The sequence below is a fragment of the Oratosquilla oratoria genome, chromosome 43, assembly GCF_046742065.1.
Source record: "Oratosquilla oratoria isolate Oo_2021 chromosome 43, ASM4674206v1, whole genome shotgun sequence".
In the NCBI taxonomy this organism is placed as follows: domain Eukaryota; kingdom Metazoa; phylum Arthropoda; class Malacostraca; order Stomatopoda; family Squillidae; genus Oratosquilla; species Oratosquilla oratoria.
In genome coordinates this window covers 25574367-25592231 of record NC_134819.1, presented here as the reverse complement: position 1 = coordinate 25592231, position 17865 = coordinate 25574367, and the positions used below count along the sequence as shown (strand labels likewise).

Genomic DNA, 17865 nt, shown 5'->3' with positions numbered 1-17865 from the left:
AAGTGCAACTCGACACTCTCTCTGTTATTTCTCAACAACGAAACATCAACCAATCTCATACAAGTTCCCGACCACCAAAAAATCTCCTACCTAACCTCAAACAACCCATTTGTTCCCGAGACTAAAGAGTCGGCCTAAACGGCTTTCCGTTGGTGCGACTTCTAGCAACCAGATTCAAGGCTTGTCTACACCATAACCAAGACTTCGTTTCGACCACCTGTTCTTACGTGCTGCATACAAGAGTACATCCAACTACTCTGCTTGGTAATTATTTATCCATTTATAATTCATGTAAAATTTATTGCTATTCTTTCTTATTCTATATCCATTTATGTTGTATTTTTTTCGTAAATAATAAGTAATTTTAACGAAGAGTTCAATTAGCCTGTCTGAACTCGCTGTCACTCGTCCGAACTGAGCACGGCCTCAACTTTTTTTTTTTCATCTTAAAATATGCTTGTACAGCATGATTCCCAATCACAGGTAATTCAAACACAAACAACTTAAACTGCAGAATGGAGCACTAAGAGTAATTATAGGATGCACCAAAACCACCCACATAGGACACCCACAAACAGAAACCAAAATCTTCCCAATAGAACATCACATGAATATGAAAGGAACACAATTCTATGCCAGATCCCTTACCAACACACACCCCTCACATCACATCTCACAACCACAACCAGCAACATACAGCTCAAACATGTACAACAACCTGCCATTCAAAACACATAAAACATCCACACAGAGGCACATTCACACCCAAATAACTAAACAAGTCTTTCAGGAAAGACCACCAAACTCAATACAACAACAACAGCAACCCCCAGAAATAGATCCCAAAGAGAGAAACATCAAACAACAGACCTGAACCACAATAGCACGCCTGAACTCAAGCTCGCCATTGAGACATTACTAACGCATAGTAGGCCCCTGTCTTGCCTAGTGGCTGCTGCCGGTGTCTTGGAGGCCGTGGATATTTTGCAAGAGAGACCAAGGGTGACGGAATGATTGAATAACCAATAAAATAAGTTTTGAATTTGTACTATTTTATATTACTATATATTCTAGTGTAATGTTCAAAAGTGCTCCTCGACGTGCTCTTGAGAACGCATATTTGACCTCTCGGACAACTACTTGACAATGTAAAACGTTCAATAAATTTGTCATAGTTTATATCAGGTATTTACTGTAGTTACCCATTCAATTCTAACGTTTTCTCTTGTGAGCGTAGCAAACCAACAAAAGAATACTCAATTAGTTATTTAACTGCATTACACAAGAAAAGTTCTATGCTCAAATATTTTTAACTCCAAGTATTATACCTACCATTTAATTACCCTCTGGATTTAGTTTGGATTGTATCGTCTTCTAATCTATACTAGTTGCATTTATGCAGAACAGTATATTTCTTGTGTGCAGCTTATCATCTCCAGATAACTGGCAACTCTCGATCTTTGTCATTAGATTCTCACTTTCTGTCAGTCCGTCAGTACCACTGTCAACAGTGATGGCAGTTACTCTATATATCTCCTCCACTACTCTTTATAACTCCTCCAGTCTTTAATATTTACTTTTGACGTTAGTAACAGTTACCCTTTGTAAAGCCTCCAGTCATTAACGTCTATTTTCAACAGTGGTACATAACATTTCAAACTGAAACGTTAACATCTTCTACAGAGTTTGCAAAGATTTTCGAGTTCGGTTTCAGCGTAGAGGAAAGTAAATTTTTACATGATTAGACTTACAAATTGTCAAACACGCAATGATTATTGAAATGCGATCATTTTGGTGCTAAATAGAAAGAAGAAAACTATACAAAAGCCCCAATCCTTCTTGTAAGGGTGCGGCCGAATCAAAACGTAAGTTAGCACACAGATCGTAAAATAAGGATACAAAAAAGGGGGATACCTAGTCTCATCGCTTCACCTTATTTTGTCACGCTTTAACGAAACTCAGGGGAACGTGGTGACAGTATTCTTGTCTCTCATCAGGGGTACTAAATTAAGACCAAGGGACAACAGAATGATAAAATTTTACACAATGGATTCGAACATTTTCCTCAATGAATCTTCAACGAATGAAGGTAAGCAATCTACATTGACTTCTATATTTTATCAAACGAATGCACACACACACACACACACACACACACACACACACACCCCCACACACACACACTATATATATATATATTATATATATATATGTATATATATATATATATATATATATATATATATATATATACTGTATATATATTATATATTATTCAATTTGTACAAACTTTGATAGAGGATTACATTTATTACATTATTAGATTAGGTAAAAATACATTCGATTAGATTTCTCTCTGTGGTGTTGTTAAATATGACTTCAGCGTCATTCCGGTCAAATGTGTGGTCAAAATTGCTCATGTGAATGAATACACCGTTAAATTACTTTCCCTAATTAACATATTTCTTGTGTTGATTGATTCGTGTTTTCAGTGTTTTAACAGTTTGACCAACATAAAACTGACTACATGATTTACAATGTATTTTTGTACACAACCTTTATTGATGAAATTATCTATAAGTAATTGTCTTACATTATTTCTATTGTTAAAAACTACATCAATATCAAAATTACGTAACAAATATGTGATGCCCTGCAGTAGATTAATTCACATGAGCAAATTTAACCATCCAATTGACTGGGATAACTATAAAGTCATTACATATAACTTCACATAAAGAAATTTGACTAAATGCAATTTGATCAAATATAGTAGGGAGATAAATGTAGACCTCCATTAAGGTCTGTATGGGGGGACAGAGAGGGGGGGTCGCCGATTTAATGAAGCGGCCTTGCTGTGGATGTGCTGTGTCTTGCGACACTGCTTCTGACCCAGGGCAGTGGACAAGGTGCAGGGATGACCCGTCATCCAGGAGGTGCTAAGATAAGAGGGAGGGTGGAGGGGTGTGGAGTGTATTCAGGGATGGAATGGGTGGGAATGATTTTATGCCTTTTCCTTTTTGGCTACCTCCCTTGTAAGGGGGAAAAGCCTTGGTATATGATGTATGTATACATGTAAAGACATTTCAAAGGTGTTTGAATTGTAACAAGTCTTATATTGGCCAAACTGGCAAAGACCTTAAGACAAGGATCAAGCAACACAAGTATAGAGTGGTGCGACGTGTCCAACAGACGCAAGCATCCAGAGGTGTTTTTCTCTATGTGAAGGAGCATATTTATTATATTGACTGGAATAACTTCAAGACAATTATTTCGTGTAATTTTTTGTTAGAAATTAATATAATTGAATCTATGAAAATGACAGTTGCCGACAAGTCTATTGAAATAAACACCAAATGTGAGGATGGAGCCTTTAGTGGTGCGACGTTTCGCTTTTTTCAAGTTTTTCAAATACAAAGTCGTGATGCACATTACTGAAATAAGAGGATCGGGGGAAAGTGGGGGCTTTATCATCCTTTCTTTTTTTTTCTTTTTTTTTTTTTCTTTTTTTAATCTAGCTCATTTCGCCATTTTCGTGTTCTCTCAGCTACTCTGATTGTTATGCCATAACTTTAAATCTCTCTATACGGTGTATTTTTGTGAGGAACGAACCCCATTTCTTCAACATATTCCAATCAAATGTGACTCATTTTTTCGGTAATTTTTTCATCATGTCCAACAGACGCAAAAGTATTTATTGTTAAATATCTTAATTTTAGGAATATGTTGGAAAAATTCAGCAAGAGATTTTAGATTTGAAGATTTTTTAGGTATGTTACTAGGTAACTTTCTCAGTTGACAAAAGGGGCAATACGGGGAAATATATTTTGGATTCTTGTAGTCGAAATAATGTGATTACATATTTGAATACTGGTTGATTCTAGGAAACAGATAAATTAAAAAGGAGATCAGTATTCTTTTTTTATCTGTCCTATTTTTTTTATTTTTATTTTTTATTATTATGTTAACAACTTTTTACATCTGTCCCCGTTTTTTAAATATTAACGAAATGTCCATAATTTTTTACTGACATCATTTTCCAATTTTTCTTATTACTACTAATAAATCACTCAACTTTACTACAATAATTCGTCTATAGGTAACTTCAAGCTGTACTCGTAATGTACATTTTTGCCATCACACTGGTGTAGTGAAACACGCTCACAGATTTGCAGGCATATTTACAACAAGTTTGGCTCCACGTTCATTTCACATCAGAGATTATGCATTAATGAAAGATTAATGCAATGACGAGTTAATATTCCATCCAAAAGACAGGTTCGGACAAAAGTTGTTCTTTGTATGTGACTGTAAAACAGGCTACGTGATCGACATGATCCCGTGCATCAATAGCACCCAATAACTACAAAGTAATGTCGTAACACATTCGTAAAATTCAGCAAGAACCCACTGTGTTGGATAAGAAGAAATGAAATAAATGATATCCATATATTTCGATCACGGACTGTGGTCCTCTTCAGTGGAATACAGAGTGGTAGAGCAAAAGGCATGTCTTTTGTACAGTAAAAGAAGGAACATTTGGTGAAGGCGGGTGAACTGCCCTGCAAAGCATTAGACGCTACCTTAGTCCTATCCATGTTCCTTCTTTTACTGTACATAAGACATGCCTCTTGCTCCACCACTCTGTATTCCACTGAAGAGGATCACAGTCCGTGATCGAAATATATGGATATCATTTATTTCATTTCTTCTTATCCAACACAGTGGGTTCTTGCTGAAGCACCCAATAAATTTCGTGTGGCCCATCGAATAGGCTGCCAGGGGATGTTGTGAACACCCTCAAGGAACTTCAACTCAACTTGAACTTCAACTTGTCATATCTTTCACTGAGGCAACTGGTACACGAGCCTCGTTCTGTTCAATTTCCTGGTTGGCAACGACACGTACGGAGGTAATGGGAGCCGGGAGGGGACATGCCTCACTTCTATATTAAGAAATACGGACATTGATAATGTTGCCTTAACCTCGGATTTCCTTATGATATGCAAATATAGCTACGACATTCTCTCTCTTTATACCTTTCTCCCCCTTGCTGTTCTCCAAAAAAGAAATTAATTCTGCATGAAAATATTCTATCCAGAAATAATAAATGCATTGAGCAAAAATTTATCAGTGCTATTTTAGCGTGTATTCTGCTTAAACATCCATAGTTCTACTTTGTATTTAAAAGGTTTGAGTACACAAAACAAGATACTGATCTCTGCCAACAGTTTGGTTAGTCTGCTTGGGCCGGTCTATTCACTAAATCAAGGAAGATATAATAATTTTTCTATTTTTGTGATGGTGACCATTGCAGGTAACGAGACGGTCATAGAAAACGGAGCTCTATTTTCGAAGGAATGGATCGAGATTTTGGACAAGTGCTTGTCCATCGTGGTTCTTGCCGCCCTCATTATCTTCATGCTGGGCATGGGCGCCGCCACCTACTGGCAAGAGGTAGGTAGGTCTGTGTGTGCGTGTGTGTGTGTGTGTGTGTGTGTGTGTGTGTGTGTGTGTGTGTGTGTGTGTGTGTGTGTGTGTGTGTGTGTGTGTGTGTGTGTGTGTTTGTATCTTTTCATTTAGACGGAATCTGGTATATTGCATTTATTGATTTGTATGTGTCTTTATGAGAAGCAATTCGATAACAGGGTTGGGTCGAATGACAAATCTATTAGGAAAAATGGACAATGGTAGGGAACAATATTTTGGCGGTTAAAGTCATCGGTCAGAATAAGGTTTTCCTCTACGACAAAAGAATAGTTGCATACACACACACATATATATATATATATATATATATATATATATATATATATATATATATATATATATATATACTGTACATATATACATATATATGATTTGGATGATGGAGAACATAAACACAGGGGAAGGCTCGGAACCCTAAACACTCTAACGTTTCGTTCGCGTAGAACTTCTTCAGAGTGTACGTAGAACTGCAATTGAAGTTTATGTACTAAACCTAATTACCTTTTCGGACACTTGGGAAAGGTCTTTCCTGGCGTGTTCTAGAATTAAAATACTAGGTTTTTTTTAGCTAAATTGATAAACCCTCCTCGATGGTTCGATGAATTATTAGTTGAAATATATGCTGATTCTAACAATTCTTCTGGTGATTTTATCAAAACCTTTATGTAGCACCTCAGCTCCTCTCCAGTTTGGTAAATGATCGAATTTTTCCCCATGAACTACTAAAGAATTAGATATCCTATGTGCTTTTACGTCGTTTTTATGTTCATAAATTCTTTTTTCTAATCCCCTTGATGACTCGCCAAAATATGCCATTGAGCAACTATTGCACGGGATTTTGTATACGACGCTGTTTTCGGAATTGGTTCTCTTTTCGGAAGTCTTTATCAAATCACCTATCCTCATGTTAGTTATTTAAGCTGTGTTTATACCTGTTTTTGTTAAATATTTGTCTATTGATTGTGACGTATCTGAGCCAGGTACTGATATAAAATTTGTATTATTTTTATCATTTCTCTCTTTCTTTCCGCGATTATAAATATTTATTGCTTTTCTTTTTGTTCTCCTCAACATTCCCTCTGGATATCCAAGTTTGTCAAAGGTTTTCATAATATAATCAAATTCGTCTTCTAGGTATTCATTGCTACAGATTCGTAGTGCCCTGAGAAAAAATCCTATTACTATACCACTCTTTGTCCTATCATCATGTGCGGAGAAGTAATGTACTAAATCCTCTTTGTTTGTTTCCTTTCTGTATACTGAGAAAGTCACAGTTTTTCCTACTCGTCGTATTAACGTATCTAGGAAGGGCAATTGTCCGTTTTGTTCCTCTTCTACGGTGAACTGAATGTCGCTGTTGACCGCGTTAAGCATTCTCACTTTATTATTTACATTGGTGTTTTCGGGGATGATAGCGAGGACGTCGTCTACATATCTAAACCAGTGTGATTCCCTACCATTGATTCTAATCAAATTTTCTTTTTCCAATAACTCATAGATACGTTAATACGACGAGTAGGAAAAACTGTGACTTTCTCAGTATACAGAAAGGAAACAAACATAATTTTTCATATTAAGATAGAAGTTATTTCACACACAAGCATAGATTTTTTGCCTATCTCCCTCGTTAAGCTACCAATATTGAAATAGCCGCCATACCTACACTGAAGATTATTTCAGTGACTGTATCCAAAAGTGGTCGCATATGCATGTTCTGTGATCCAAGTATGGTTGTTATTGTTAAAAATGCAGTGTCTGTTACATACTGTGCTCAATCCACTGGACTAATAGAAGTGAACGTGAATATAATTTAAAAGAAGTAGTGGGAAAGAGTGACTGAGAGACTTAAACAATATTGTATATAATGCGCTCGTACTTCTGTGTTATAGTTCTCGTTGTATTTGTTTGTTCATACGGATTGACCGCTGGAATTAGAGGTCAATTTGTTTATGGTTTTAACCTGGGCTACAATACCTTCAGCTGACACTGGAACCTGAACGATGCATGAACACGGCAGAGGAAATGTGGACTGGAAGCGAAGCGTTTATTCCTGACGTTTCGTCTATTGACTTTGTCAACGTAGACGAAACGTCAGCAATAAACGCATCACTTCCAGTCCATGTTTCCTTTGACGTGTTTATGTAGCTTGTTCACATGAATTTTCATTAACCAGAACGATGTCCCAACAAAATGGGCAAACAAGGATCTCTGCACATGACGTGACCATGGATGCATCCCAATGTATGCATTAATTCAGTGAATCAAGGTAATTTTGTGGACTATCAACTTCATTGTGGGGAATAATACTTAGGCTTTTAGTGCGCAATATGATCTCGGTATTTGTTCTAGCTGGTCCCAGGGGACTTAAGACATGAATATTGATTAGGGCTTATTCCTGACTGGTCTTGCAATAGACTTTCTCAAAGGCCCATTGCAAAATCTATATATTAATACGTGTGTCACGCTTACGTCATCAGTCGTGACGTCACATCTCTTCTTCTGATTGGCTGATCTTCAGTTGTGACGTCATGTCTCTTCTTTCTTCTGATTGGCTGGTCCTCAGTCGTGACGTCATATCTCTTCTTCTGATTGGCTTGACTTCAGGCGTGACGTCATGTCTCTTCTTCTGATTGGCTGGTCTTCAGTTGTGACGTCACGCGCTCCGGAGGGGACATGTCCCCTTGAATCATTTATGTCGCCGTGGAATTTCCATGGGTCCTGCTATGATTGACCTAACGAGAGAGAGAGAGAGAGAGAGAGAGAGAGAGAGAGAGAGAGAGAGAGAGAGAGAGAGAGAGGCGACGGGAGAATTTGACGACAACGTCGGGGGACTTTGACGACTCCTTTTGGAGACTGAAGACTCCTTCAGGAGATTTTGAAGACTCCTTTGTAAATCCCGTGGAATTTCCACGGGTCCTGCTAGTTAATCATAAATAAGCTTGGGTTAAAACTCCAGATGTGCCCTTCCCGCCCCCTTCAATTTGTCAGAATGACCCCACATATGCACACACGTGTGTGTATTTCTAGGATTTTTTTTTTTATAGAAAATCTGCCAAGGGATTCGAACCCTGACCTGTGCTGGCATAATTGTGAAGCCAAGACGCTAGCAATTGAGCCATGAATGATGCCAAAAAAGGACTACTCGAGTCCCTGAGCACCTTCTTCATGGCTACAGCAGACGTAGTCTCATTTTCATCGAATCCTCACATTTAGACAAGCCTTCCGACAAGTTGTCGGAGAATTTGCCTAAATTAGAGGCGAAAGACCTGTAGAACAGATATTGGAAATATTTCAAAATACACTTACTGAGATGATTCGTACTTACATCCCATTTAAGGACAGACTCCCCCTCCCTCCAAATCAGGCTCACCTAAAATGGCTTGACAAAGAAAAAATATATTGCTAAAAAGAGATAGGCTTTTAAGAAATACAAGTGTTCTGATGCACCTAATGAGTACCAAAGTTGTGTGATAATACAGAGGGATTTAGAAAAGACGGCAAAAAAAAAAAAAAAAAGGGAAAGGAACAATACGAAACGAATATCGTTGATAAATTCAAAGAGAATCCCAAAGAATTTTATAGTTGCATTAGAGATAAAAAGGTTATTACGAATCATATTGGTCCACTATCTGCTAACGATCAACTTGAATATTCGAATGAAGGAATGTGTGACATCTTAAACAACTACTTAAGCTCAGTATTCGTAAAAGAAACATCTCAAAATGAAATCCTAACTGAAACCTGTGATAAGCGTAGGGTAAATTCACTCGCTACTATAAGTATAACAAAAGAAAAATTAAAAGAGGTGAAAAGATAGCTGGTAGATAGGGTTGATGAAAGAACACTAGAATGGCTTGGGCACGTGGAAAGAATAAGTGAAGAATGACTTGCAAAAATAATGTGGAAGTTATAGGTGGATGCAGTGAACTTAAAGAGAAGACCGAGAATGGAATGGGTGGATGTTTCAGCCCCGAATTTTCGTTTAAACCTCTATGGGGGGCCAATTACCTAATATGGTCACTTAAAGGATTTCGTTCTGTCTAACGCCGGTCGATCTTATTCAAATGAGAGAAGCCCTGACCGTTAGAGGTTATCTATTAACTTCATCTAATATGACGCAAATTCTTTGTTTCAGTTTATAATCCACGCGAAACGACCTGTCGGGTGCGTCATTGGTATGGTCAGCCAGTTTGGCATCCTTCCTGCCGCAGGTTTTGGGCTTACCATGGCACTCAACATGACGCCCTACGAATCCTTGGGGGTTCTCCTCATCTGCTGCAGCCCGGGAGGAGCCTTATCCAACTTTTTTACATACTGGCTGGATGGAGACCTAGCTCTGAGGTGGGGCAGCCCTCTTTAAATGCATGCGCGCGCGTGTGAATGCTTTATCTAATTGTATTTTGTCTAACTGTAATCAGTTCCTGTTTTTTCCAACTCCCACGCCTATTTTTTTAATTTGCTTTTGGTTTTAAGCTGAGCTACATTACCATCTAAGCTATTCCAGATGATACATCTATGCAGAAAACTATTTTTGATATCCTTCAGACATGTGGTCTTCTTCAATTTGTTCCCATGAACTTATGACACCCTCCGATCCCATACCAAGAGATTTTTCTGTCACCTTTATCTACTTTCTTTAATCACCTGAACACAAAGATCATGCCACTTCTTTTTCGTCCTTTCAATGATGGCAGGTCCAGTATTTTTCATCTCTCTTCATACATTTTATCTACATGGCTGGGAACCAGCTCTGTTATTTCGATTTTGCTAATATCTCCCACTTTGTGCGTAGGCTACGCTATTGCTGCATATTCTAGGAATCTAGGTATTCCATGATTTTTCTTATCATCTCGTCCGTGTTGTCCATCCAGTGAAAAACCACTTTAATGTTCGTCAATAGTCTGTATGTTCAATCTGCGTGAAAAGGCAAACGTGACCAATATTCCCAGATCCTTTTTTTTTCTTCTTCTTTTTTTTTTTTAACACTCAATTCTCATTGAGTCAATGATGTTTTTTAACCACTCCCATTAGTTTGCCTTTCTTGACGTTAAAGTTAATTTTCTATAATTGGTTCCATACATGTATATAGTCCAACTCTTGTGACAATTTGCAGTCTCCCTCAACATGATTTTTGCATCGTATGCAACCATGTTAGGGTATCTGACCCTTATGGGACTCCGTTACTTACCTCGCTCCATCAAGGCACTTTATCCTTCGTTATTGTTCTTATTTACTACTCTCTCCGGAAACCCTTTATACAATATAATAACCCCCTTTAAGTTTTCTAATGTGCTTCAAATGTATGTTGGTGGTAGTGGAGTATTTATGGGTCTGGATGCTGAGAAGGAGGTATGTGTAGACGATGTGTGTGCATGATACGTGTGGATTTGCTACCATCTACTGAACAAGAAACAAATTTTTAATAGCAATAGAAATTAATTTCCTCTCAACTAAAATACACTAATAAGAGACGTTTCCTTTGTCACACAATATGCGTTTTTCTAAGTTGTCATAATTCTTGCAACATGTGACTGAAACACGGGGGGACGATTGACGCGTTTATTGATCAGTGGGTTATGCGTACATGGAGCGATATGTACTCACAGTATTACAGACGGGTATGGGCTGACGTGAGGGCAACCGTTTCCTGCCACGAAGAGCGAAGACGATGCCACGTCTAGTACATATTTGAATGAGGCCTTGTCGACCGTAACAAAGAATCCTTGTACTGGAAGCGTCACTGATGTTCGGGGCACGTGACAACACGATGGCGCCCTGCTAGTATCCAATGCTAGAGCACTTTAAAGCACTACAACCTCCCCACCTCCCACCGCGCTCGCAGGACCATCGCGAGAGGTATGCCTATTCGCGAGCCGAGGCAAGCGGCGGGGACGGAGTTGGGGGGATCCGCGCACGAGGACGGCAGGTCCTCCACCGAGGGATGGGACGCGACGGGGCGGCGTCTTCGGAGGCCGGTGGGCGCTTCCGTAGGGCGGTGGGGGCAACGATGCGCTGGTCGCACAGCGGTGGTTCCCCGTCGGCGGAGAGGGTGGCCCGGAGCTTCCAATACGGAGGGGCGGAGTTGGGTAGGGTGAGGTGATTGGACGGGAACCCGGAGGACAAGCAGATAAGGTTAGGTTAGATTAGGTTAGGTTAGGTTAGGTTAGGTGGCCGTAGGCGGTGTTTATCCGTGCCGCGGCCCGGAGTCTTTAGAGCGTTCTATCGGCGTCGGCGGTGAGCGACGGGTCGTCCCCGCGAAACGCCGACGTTGCCGGTGACGACGTTCCTGACGTGAGGAGAGGGGTGAGCTAACGATGGTCTGTCATCAACGAGAAGTGGGGCAATCCAAACGGATATGGTTTGCATTTGGATGCGGCCCAGGTGGCAGCAAGCATCTCCAGTGACAGTGGCATATTGGGTTTCTGCGTCCGTCAGAAACCGCGACCCACACTGGACGAGGCGTTAGTGCCCTAACCGTGGTCTTGGAGGAAGACGTACCCGATGCTGTAGAGGAGCGACGCATCCGTCTGCAATACCACTGACAGGGCGGGGTCGAAGGGCGCCAGCACGGGCAGCGACGACAGAGCTCGCCTTACGACAGACGTGATACCTTGCTGCACCATTGAGTCAAGTTCTTCCTTCACTTGAACCTGAAATGCGAACGGGATCGACCTGGGCGTGTGGAAGGCGAGGGGCGTCGCGTCATCTTGTAGGTGGACGTTCATGTAGGGGGGGAACCCACCATCTTTCCTAGGGGGGAGGCGGTGCGGGGGTCATCTTTGCAGACCAGCACGTCACTAAACTCCCGTAGGAAGTAATCGCGAGCGGCGCCCGTTAAGCTATCAATGGGTAATGTTAGCTTGGCGCACCTGCTCTCGTATGTCACCACCAGGACAGACCTTGGGAAGTCGGGCGGGACTATGGCCAAGCCGAAGGAGAGGAGGGGTGTTTGTACCTTCCCGTGAATCCGTATTACGGCGTTGCAGTCCCTGTCTCCGAGTGTCAAGGTAGCCCGGAAGCGTCCCGTTGCTGGAGGCATGTGAGATATGTCGGCCACGTACGTCGGCGCCGAAAGCGGCGGTTATACTGGCTCTAGATATCTCCAACGTACATAGGTGTCGAGTACCTATCACTGTGATGTCCGCACCTGTGTCAGGCAGCATACGGATATGTATGCCGACAGGTGGTGGAGGGGCGATCAGGGCCGTCAGGCACTGGGGCGGCAGGTGCCAGCCTTCCCGGGAGAAGGTGCGGGGGCGGAGACGCTGAGGCGGGATTGCATGTGTCTGACGGGGAACCCCTTTGACATGCCGACACGGCGCATGCGTGCAGGTCCTACTTGACGTCCGAGGCTGTCACCATCGATGCCTCGTGTGAGCGGCAGTTAGTCGCTACCTCCTGCAATGACGTAATTACAGCGAGGGAGCAGAGGCGTTGTACCAGTTCCTAGGCTGGGTGGGCGTGGCCTGTGTGAGTCAGCTGGGCTCCATACGGGGTTGCGTTCGCGGCGGGTAGGGCGAAGCGGTGGGATGAAAGGCCCCTTTGTTCGCACCACTACGTGTCCACGAAGGCGCGTCACACTACCGCTCGGCATTTCACGGTCCAACACACACACTGTTGTCGACACTGTACTCACGGTCCAGCACGTACACTATTGCCTATCCGTCTAGTTCCGTCAGTACTTCGTTCACTTGTGCGTCATTCACGTACGCGCCATCGATTCGCGTATCGTCCTATGTTTCACTGTTGCAAGTTGCAAGCAATAGCAAGTATCCTACTCACTGCGTTTATTAATCAGTGGGTTATGCGTACATGGAGTGCTATGTGCTCACAGTATGGCAGACGGGTATGGACTGACGTGAGAGTAACCGTCTCCTGCCATGCAGAGCGAAGACGATGCCACGTCTAGTACATATATGAATGAGGCCTTGTCAACTGTAACAAAGAATCCTTGTACTGGAAGCGTCAATGATGGTCGGGGCACCCGATAACATTACAGGACCCTGCTAGTATCCTAAGCTAGAGCACTTTAAAACACTACGCCACAAAAATTGTTCAATTATATGCATACTACATAAGAGGAAATTATGTCACGTGGGTGTGTGAAAATATCACCACTTAAGCCGAAATTCGCACCCAATTTTTGACACACCTAACCCACAGTATCCTGATGACTACTACCTCCTCACTTTTGGCGTTCGGGGGTATGCCTTTCAATCTGTGGCTCTACACACAACGCTGGTCTGCCTATGAGCTCAAGTTGCCCTACATGAATATCCTGAGCAGTCTCGTCGTCATCGCCATCCCAACGGGAATAGGGATGGCCATACGCATCTACAAGCGAGTCTGGGCGGAGTGGATTTCCAAGGTATGTATTGGTGCTATACCTGCTCTAGGACTCAAACCATGGACTGTGTGATTACGAATCCACGTTGGAACTACTTAGTGAGATGCAATGACCATGCTTTCCAGTCATGTATTCCATGGTTAAAATCCTAGTAGGGTCAGTCATTTATTTAATCTATCAAATATATACTTGCTACGATCTCCTGTTTGCGAGGCATTAATACATTAGCTATTCATTTTATATGCATTTTGCAAGTGGCCTTTGTTCCATACTCATGTATACACTCATACACACACACAAGGCATTAACAAGCACTTACAGATACATACATATGTCACTGATTTGATGGAAGGTACAACAAGCTACGACAACACAATTGGAGATTATGCAAAAACCAAGAGAAAAGTGAAAAACGAGGACTATATGCTATTGTAAAAAGCCTAGACACTCTTTTCGCATGGAGACAATAATGATTTTTTTTTTTCAATACAAAAAAAAAATGCAAAGCTTCAAATGGGCAATGCCTTCAAAATACACCTTTAATCTATTCTTGGCAGATGAATCCAATACAAAATCAAAGGGAAAGAAATATTTGGGAGAGTTGATGGAAGACAACTTTTCACCTGACAGATATATCTGCAGGGTTGTGGGAGAGACAAACAGACTGCTCCAAAGCTTAAACTTTAACTGTTAAATTTCATTGAAAGAAGGATCGTTGATATTATAGCAGCATTCAGAATTATGAATGGAGTAAGCATAATCGACAGAAAATATTTCTTACATTTGGACAAAAAAAAAAAAATAAAGATAAATTGGAAAGAAATTGAAAAAGACAAGGTGTTTGAAGAGTATCAAGAAATATAGTCTCCCAAAACAGATATATTGATCAATGGAACAGAATGAAATGGATAGGACAGTCAAACAACATAAGAAAATTCAAGTCCAAGTTTGACCACTGGAAGCACAGGAACAGGATCCTGCTATCATAGAACATATTAGATGAATAAAATCAGGCAAATAAACTCATACATGTGTCCATTTATATATATATATATATATATATATATATATATATATATACACACATATATATATATATATATATATATATATATATATATATATATATATATATATATATATATATCAAGGACTACTATTACACAGGACGTGCGCACCCAGATCTCTGGGTCCGCTAGCGGAGGCCATTGCTTTCTTTGTAACTTAACATTTTATATATGACAAATATATCAAACTAGAAACCTAACATTATATATAGGACAAATATATCAACTATTGACTTATTCAATGCAGTATAAGTTAATATAAACTTTTATAGTGAAATAAGAAACTATTTTTAAGGCACTGTTATCCTTTGAAATGCCAATTTTAGCCGAACTTAACAGGTATTATTGTATGGTGTTAGTGAACACCAGGGTTGGCAATTTTTTTTTTTTTTTTTTTTATATAAAAAATATATTTTTTATTTAAATCAGATTTATTTGATTTAAATAGATTTTTTATAGATTTTAAATATTGTGGGATTGCTATCTGATATGCGATCTGATTGCTAAAAGACATTTTTAGCATAACAATATAAGGAGCAGTGTTATATAGACTTGCCACAAGTATACAAGGAACGATATAAGCCGTATGTGAGGACGGTATGCTCAGGTTCACTCGATTCCTCCAAGAGTTTTCTCATATTGGTGACATTTGCTGCATTGTCTGTCACAACACTTCCAATGTGACGACCAAAATCATGTTCAGCCTCCTTGATTGAATTTTGTACAAGTTGTAGAAGATATTCAGCAGTGTGAGGTTTCCTTGGTGTGTCTATTGTGTCAACTAAATAAATCTGACCAGTGGATGTTGTTAGATTGACACATATTATGGGCTCATTATGGATGTTACACCAGCCATCAATTGAAAGACATAGTTTCATTATTCAGGTCATCTGCACACTTTTTTATTCCTTTTCATACACAAGATCCAAGTACTTATCAGCAATATCTTTTCTGGATGGAGGAATATAACCTGGCCTCAGGTTCTGAACCATCTTGAGAAACTGAGGATGCTGAACAAGACGAAATGGCGAATTTGTAGCAAATATCATTCTTGCAACTTCTTTGTCGAGATTTTCCTTTTGCGAGGCTGAAGTTTTTATGATAAATCTGTTCAGAGATGTTGATGACTTTCTTTTAGATGAAAATGATTTAGCAGAAATGGTGCCTGTGGAGGAGTCTGATAGTGACCTTTTTAATGGTGGAGTCAGGTTTGCAGATAATTCAAGTGGAGCCGATGATGAAGGGATTGAAGCTGTTGATACAGATCCTGATATGGAAACAGAAAATTTTAGCATATTGTATAATTTATAAATGAATAAATAAATGAATGGATACAGTGTGATTTAGGCTACTTTTGAGTACAGTAGTTATTTTTTTAGATAATGATCATATTCACACAAGCCACTAAATTATTTGGAAATAATTAACAGGATATGAAATAGGTGGGCTTGGAATTCAGCCCACACAGGATTCAGTCCACTTTTAAATTCACTAAAAATAATGGGTTAGTTGGGTTAAGTTAGGCTAAATCCCTTTGGGCTGAATCCCATGTGGGCTGAATTCCAATGGAACCTATGAAACATATTACACAATGCTAAATGAAATGAATAACAATCATCTAGGCCCCAAAGTTGAGTGGATACAGTATATTATAGTGATATAGTCATTACCCAAGTTTAGAAGTAATGAAGTTGAAGTATCATCTCTTTAGGCCTTCACATTCTTATTGCATATGCTCTCCATTGTTCACCAAATTTATATAGTTGCGTATGAAAAGGGAGAAATGCACACAATATAAGTAAAATTATTTACCTGGGTCATCAATTTCTTCTTCTGTATGCTGTGGTTGACCTTGGCATTTATCTCTGTGAGATTTTAATCTTGACACAATGCCCTGTAGTTCCTGGCTGCAGTCTCTGCATTTAGCTCGGTACCCTTTGCCAGAAGTCGTTGGTAGTTTTTTCAAAATAATTCCAGACAGGATCATTTTTTCTGCCTGAAGGAACTACTCTGCCAGGTCCAGAAGACATCCTTCCTGGTTGATTCCAAAGCAGCAATTGACTCAATGAGAAGCTGCTTACCTAGAACAAGTTTCAACAAAAATCTTGTTGAAACTTGTTGTGGGCTGCACAGTGATATATACTACATGTAGGCTTATACCGTTCCTTGTATACTTGTGGCAAGTCTATATAACACTGCTCCTTATATTGATATGCTAAAAATGTCCTTTAGCAATCAGATCGCATATCAGATAGCAATCCCACAATATTTAAAATCTATAAAAAAAAATCTATTTAAATCAAATAAATCTGATTTAAAAATATATATATATATATTTTTTATATTTTTTAAAAAGATATAAAAAAAATCGCCAACCCTGGTGTCCACTAACCTCATACAATAATACCTGTTAAGTCCGGCTAAAATTGGCATTTCAAAGCATAACAGTGCCTTTAAAATTGTTTCTTATTTCACTATAAAAGTTTACATTAACTTATACTGCATTGAATAAGTCAATAGTTGATATATTTGTCCTATATACAATGTTAGGTTTCTAGTTTTGATATATTTGTCCAATATAAAATGTTAGGTTAAAAGAAAGCAATGGCCTCCGCTAGCGGACCCAGGGATCTGGATGCGCACGTCCTGTGTAATAGTCCTTGATATATATATATATATATATATATATATATATATATATATATATATATATATACATATATATATATATTATGTTTTCACAAGAATTTTATGTCCACGAATGTACGTCATTGTGTCAATGCAGTTAACTGACTTCCGACCTTCGTTGCAGATGTGTGGCATTGTTGGGTGGATCTTAGCCGTGCTCACATTAGTCATGATTGTCCTCACCTACTGGCATGTGATAATCACTTCCAATCTCCGCGTGGTGGTGGCCGCTGCAGCCATTCCTATAGGCAGTATCTCCCTGGGCTATGCTGT

The 17865-nt window shown here is 39.7% G+C and overlaps 2 protein-coding genes across 3 annotated transcripts in view; one reads left to right on the top strand and one right to left on the bottom strand.

Annotated features, from left to right (window-relative positions):
- The window catches only part of LOC143021811 (uncharacterized), a 217647-nt gene that overhangs the window by 169994 nt on the left and 29788 nt on the right, over positions 1-17865 (bottom strand). The gene's annotated exons all lie outside the window — the stretch shown is intronic.
- The window catches only part of LOC143021812 (ileal sodium/bile acid cotransporter-like), a 30386-nt gene continuing 14004 nt past the window's right edge, over positions 1484-17865 (top strand). For both annotated transcript variants that reach the window (XM_076179553.1, XM_076179552.1), the window contains exons 1-5: positions 1484-2089; positions 5318-5457; positions 9626-9831; positions 13654-13858; positions 17717-17865. The exon at positions 17717-17865 is cut by the window's right edge and continues 19 nt beyond it. In XM_076179553.1, coding sequence (XP_076035668.1) covers positions 2029-2089; positions 5318-5457; positions 9626-9831; positions 13654-13858; positions 17717-17865 — 761 coding nt within the window. In that variant the 5' untranslated portion in view covers positions 1484-2028. The remainder of the gene's footprint in view (positions 2090-5317; positions 5458-9625; positions 9832-13653; positions 13859-17716) is intronic.